We start from the raw sequence: 5,970 nt of genomic DNA, 5'->3' as shown, positions 1-5,970 counted from the left end.
AGTTGCTATTACACTTCACCTGTACAGACGTTCATCTAGCATGTTTCTGACCACAATCAACAGTCTACCTGTTATCAAGTGACAGCAACAATATATTTATGAGCTGAATAAAATAAAATAAAGTATACAAAATGTCTGCAATGCAGTTAGGGGTTACAGATAAATAAAGTAAAAAACAACAACAACGTATGGTCAATTGACAATTTCCGAATAATGACTGAATATGGATGATTAAAGAATATATATAAAGAATAAATACAGTGTAATACATAATAAGATCAAAGAACAGAGAAGTCCTCATATCAATCATGGGATCCGATTGGAAGCTCAGAAGCAGCTCTGCATGGTGAGGATCAGTAGGGAGGCAGTAGCTTGAGTAGATAAAGCAGGACACAGTGACTATCTGATCAGGAGGGACAGTGAGGGGTGTTGGTCAGGAATGAGCCTCTCTCCTCTACAAGGGCCCTGCAGTAGCAGTGTGGGAGTGCCTCTTATCGAATGCTGTAGCCAGCTCTCTGTTAAATTACAGCTTAATTCCTTTTCCATCATCATAACCATTTGTTTTCCTTTCAGGGGTGGATGGAATGAGATGGGAGGAGAGGGGAGGGCAATGGGAGGAGGAGGCACACTTTTGTTCTGCTCTCTCCTCTGTTAGTGGTTAGGAGTGTTAGTGTTTGGTTGCTCTCGTATCATGGGTTCTCTCCCCTGCTGATTCCTTCCATTGGTCATGTTTGACACCTTGTCTCTGGACCCTGACTCCTGCTCGCCAGAACCTCCTCGTCCTCTTTCTCCTCCTAGTTTCCTGGTGCCTCCTTCTCTCTCCTCCTCTTCTTATGTGTATCCATTTGTAGATGCAAAGAGGATTTCTATGCAAGCAGACAATAAAGTATCATATCGTTTTTTTTCCCGTTTCATCATGGTTCATCACGTTTCATCAAGTTTCATAGGGTCTCTTATCTCTTTTCTCATCATCCTGTTTTCCCTCTGTCCCTTATATTGTCCATCGTTCCCTTTCCTCCTCTGACCACATCTCTTTTGGGTGGATTCGAAGCATTACCTTCAACAAACACCCTCCTTCCCCCGTCACCGTCCCTCCCTCCAAAACCTGCTCTGTACATCTGACCCACTCAGCTCAGATAGCCGACAGATAGTTACACATCCAAGCCTCATCCACACTCCCCTGCTCCCCCCACCCCCGCCACCCCTCAACCCTCTCACTCCACCACCACCGATCCCTCTCCCTCCTCCCTTCTCCAGCTGCCCTTGAGCTTTTCTATTACCGCATGGAAAGCACCTCGCAGCCCCTGACAAGCGCGGCGGATCGACACTAAATCAGAAATCAGTGCCAGCCGCGGATCTGAGCCACCATGAAGGTCACAGGCCCTCCGCCACGTGTCATCTCAATCTGGAGACCAGGAGCAGGAGCAGCCACTGCCAGGGAGAGAGAGGGAGAGAGGGAGAGAGAGGGAGAGAGGGGGGGAGAGAGGGAGAGAGGGGGGGGGAGAGGGGGGGGAGAGATGGAGAGGGAGAGGGGGGGGAGAGAGAGAGGGGGGGAGAGGGAGAGTGAGAGAGAGAGGGAGAGAGAGAGAGAGAGGGGGGTAGAGAGAGAGAGAGGGAGAGAGAGAGGAGCATATGAGGAAGAGCAGGAGCAACCAGACAGACAGCCTGGGAGGCCAAGGGGAGAGAGGGGTGGTAGAGCAGAGGGGGGGAAGAGGAGCAGGAGCAGACCAGACAGACAGCCTGGGAGGCCATGGGGAGAGAGGGGTGGTAGAGCAGAGGGGGGGAAGAGGAGCAGGAGCAGACCAGACAGTCAGGAAGAGTGAGAGACAAGAAGAGTGGAAGACGAAGGAAGAGACGGAGGAAGAGGAGCAAGTGCAACCTCAGAAAGGGGGGAGTCAGTGAGAGAGGTAAAGAGAAGTGGGAGGTAGAGGGGGGCTAGCAGGGAGTAAGTGGGTTATAGGAGAGTCTGGGGTCAGTGGTTGTCATGTTATGGTAATGTGAAAATACTTACCAGAGGCACAAACACTCCATCACTCTCCATTTCAGCCTACTGCTCAAGAGAGAGAGAGAGAGAGAGAGAGAGAGAGAGAGAGAGAGATAGAGAGAGCGAGAGCGAGGGGGGGAGGGTAGAGAGAGAAAATATGTCAGAAAAGATTAGATATCAACTTATAGTTTCAGGATGATTTGAAACATTGATAATGCATATGATTGGAAGGGATGGTTCTGATTCAATGGCCAATTTACTAATTACATTATTTTCAATAGAGATAGTCTGTCCTAGTCTGGCAAGTCCTAATCTGCGCTTTAGTTATATTTTAAACCAGATATAGCTGACCAGACGATGAGTGAATGAAATATAGCTGCAAGCGACACATCTCTGTTATCATTTATCATACATATTAATTTGATTGTAGCTGTGTATGAACTTTCACAAACTTTGCAGGGACTGGTACGAGCATAGTATGTAAAAATTGTCACGTCAATTGGACTTGGACTTATTTTTGTATATTTAAAAATGGCTGGAAATGCAGAATATTGAGTGGTATGTGGCACACATATTTTTCATCCAATCATGTTGGAATTTGAGGCTCACCAAGTTTCACTTAATTTGCATAGATATGGCCGATATAGACTTATTTGATTATTTCATTAATTATGTAGGGTGGTAATTTTTTTGATGTGGGACGTTTTCATCCACAAAATTGTTTATTATTGTGTTTTTGTGGGGGGGGTTTTCCTCACAAAATTCAAAATAACGGAAAGGTGGAAAATAATTATTCTCAGATCTGCTAGTGTTGATTTGGTGTCTCTCGGACAAACGGTTCAAAAGTTATGGCCTGTCAAAGTTGAAAAATTCAACGTGTTGCTATAGCGCCCCCTTCTGGAATTCTGGCGTCAAAATTGTTGTGAGGGTGTGGCCCGGGGGCCTCTACGTGCCTGCAAAAAAGCAAAAAAAGTGAGCAATATTTGAGTTATGGCCATTTTTCATGAAAACGGCAGAAGGCTGAATAATAGAAATAACTAAAACAATATTGCGTGGCCTTGCGCCCTAAATATGTTGGTTCAGCTGTAACTCCCAGAAGACTCGATTCCACAGACTGCTGTTCTATGACCTAAAGCTGTTGTACACTGCCATCTAGTTGTCATGATTAAATTAAGTAAGAAACAGCAAGTAAGTAAGAATAGTAAGAAACAGCCATGTCGGCCTACTGTTGTGTTGTGTTATATATTATATAAAGATAAAATATAATTAACCAGGAATTACTTTACTTTGCTTTGGGAAACAACCACAGAGATATTGTTGATTATCTGATTGCATCGTTTACGTCATTGGTCCAATGGAAAATGGTTTGGGATGCATGTCATGTCTAGCAATAGTGGGAATGCATTCTTCAATATTATCTTCGTTTGTAAAGATTTGTAATGAGCTGAAAACATGCACAGAGGTCCAAGGAAAGCAGTTTTCTTTGTCCGCAGTGTACGATAACATTTGTCCACCCAAAGCTTCCGTAGTCACATGAATGAGTTGTTGTGTTGTTAGTCTCGGCGAAGCTTTGGCGTTTCTCACATTTCACAATCCAAAGCTGAACCATCTACATAAGTCTTAAGTGTCAAATTAGTCTACAACGTAATCAACAACCATTATCAACCTCTTTCTCAAGCTGTCCGTGCGATCGTTTCTCGCCGTATGATCGGTAAGGCGAGGATGTGGGATTCACTAAACATAATTATACATCTATACATAGATGCATTATAATCAAATCAAATCAAACCAAATTTTATTTGTATAGCGCATTTCTTACAAGATGCAACTCAATGCGCAAATCAAGTATCTGTTTACATTCATGAAGAGGGGTCAGCTGTCATGGACACAACGATCGTTTGTTGTCGCACATTGTGTCAATTAATGTTGCTTGTTGCAACTCATTTGACATTTCTTTCACAGAATCATAATCATAATCATAATAATTACTTGAATGTATACAGCGCCTTTCAGGGTACCCACGGTCCATACTCTCCGACATAATGCTGCGGTGGATCCTCGGTGGTCGGGAAGCACAGGGATCTGTCGAGGTAAGCTTGCTGGCTACTAAAATGACACAATGTTAGACAAGCTTCTCTAAGCAATAGGCAGTATTGTGGTGGTCATTTGTTTCTCTAGTCTAGTATATGTAAAAACAATCTTTACTAATGATAAACAGCCTGTCGTGCATTTGTTGCGATTAAGATTGTGAATATGATTTAAATCCGAGAAGTGCTTTTGAACCACTGTCTGTTTCTTCTCCTTTCCGCCTCCTGTTTTGCAGAAGAGCCCTGTGCTGTTCATTGGGGAGGAACAGCCCAAAAACTGGTTCACTGAGCTCCAGGTGCTGAAAGGACATTTTGACATTGTTCGATTTCTGGTGCAGATTGATGACTTCAGGTAAGCAGTCCTCTCCTCCTCTTCGGTCTTTTTCTCTCCCTCTCTTTTTTCTCTCTCTCTCTCGGTCTTTCTGTTATCTACCCTCCGCTGGCCTCTATCCCTCCATGTGATTGACAGGAGATCCTCTCCAAAAGCAAACCTACAGAGCGTGACAAGAGCTTGATCATCACCACTACGGGAGTGTGTGTGTGTGTGTGTGTGTGTGTGTGTGTGTGTGTGTGTGTCTGTGTGTGTGTGTGTGTCCCTTACAATACACGATATCTACAGTATAAACATACCCCTTCTATTAATGTCCCCCCAAAAACACACACACACACACACACACACACACACACACACACACAAACACACACACAAACACTGCACCTGCTCCCTCAACTCCGCCGGCCACTGACTGTGTAGTTACCAGCTATCACAGTTAATGCATTGCTTTGTGGAAGCATGCTGTGTGCTAGTATGGTACAGTGGGTCTGCATAAGTGGTGTGATTGTGCTTTCTAGCTGATCTGAGCCCAGTGTCTGCTGCGAGCCGCTGTGGTTCCTGGCGTTAGTAGGCCTTCACGCCTCGTCTCCCCCAGTAATAACCCCCTCCTCAGGGCAGCGGCTCCTCCGCAGACAGGGCCTCAGCCGAGGGCAAAGGCCGGAAAATTCTTTCCAGATTGCTTTCGATGTCCGAAAATGTATCCTTTTTCAGCTTCGCTGGGAGGACAGTTCCTTTCTTCTTCTTTTTTTTTTTTATCACTTGTGTTTTTTTTATCCTCTCATCTTGTAGGTTGATTTTGGGAGCAGGTAGTGGGTGGGTGGTTAGGGGTCAGAGGGCAAGCGAAGGTGCTAAGCCTCAGGACAGGTGTTTTTAGGATCCTGAGGGAGGGGATGTCAGGGTGGAAATGCTGTTGCACACAGATAGACATCGTCTGACTACGTTTACCCAATGATTTCTCTTAAGGTTTAGCCTAGCACAAAACCATGCATATTATGTGACAGGGTCTGGTGAAGAGGTCTTCAAGTAGGGCAGGTCATTTTGTATTTTTTTCCAGATTATAAAAGTGCAGATTGTAAGCTTTCAAATGATGATACCGGAGAAAAAATGCTCTGAATCGCGTTTGCTACCATTGCGTTGGTAACTAAGGAGCTAAGACATACAGTAACATGGCTATGAACATCTAACTGCATATTTAGCACATCACAACATGCTGAGAGAACATCAACATGTTAAAAACACATAACTACACATAATTAGATTACACAGTCCTTGCTTTTGAACACGTCCTAAAACGTACGTTTGTTTACTTACTTGGTATCACTTACTCAGTAGCCTACGGCAGAAGATACAGTGAATCCAATTCACAAATTCTAAGTATTTAGTGATCCTAAAACTGTTATTTGTTATATCAAGTGGGCTCTTCAACACTTCAACGTTCGTAATATGCAAAAAAAAGAAGCTTTTTGGTCCTTTGCGCGACTTGAGAATTGCCGACATACGGACCTTTTCACAAGACCGTGTCACATAGCATACCCACGCACATAACCTGATTGCTGTGTGCTTTT

At 44.3% G+C, this 5,970-nt stretch overlaps 1 protein-coding gene across 1 annotated transcript in view; it reads left to right on the top strand.

The window, feature by feature from the left end:
• The first annotated feature begins 3,568 nt into the window (after nt 1-3,568).
• wdr41 (WD repeat domain 41) overlaps nt 3,569-5,970 on the top strand; it is a 10,800-nt gene continuing 8,398 nt past the window's right edge. Inside the window, exons 1-3 of the mRNA XM_080527980.1 lie at nt 3,569-3,695; nt 3,988-4,074; nt 4,308-4,423. Coding sequence (XP_080384106.1) covers nt 4,027-4,074; nt 4,308-4,423 — 164 coding nt within the window. The 5' untranslated portion in view covers nt 3,569-3,695; nt 3,988-4,026. The remainder of the gene's footprint in view (nt 3,696-3,987; nt 4,075-4,307; nt 4,424-5,970) is intronic.

The sequence above is a fragment of the Nansenia antarctica genome, assembly GCF_963989245.1.
Source record: "Nansenia antarctica genome assembly, chromosome: 4".
Classification (NCBI taxonomy): Eukaryota; Metazoa; Chordata; class Actinopteri; order Argentiniformes; family Microstomatidae; genus Nansenia; species Nansenia antarctica.
Note: the sequence above shows the minus strand (reverse complement) of the source record. Positions and strands in the feature narration are given on the sequence as shown.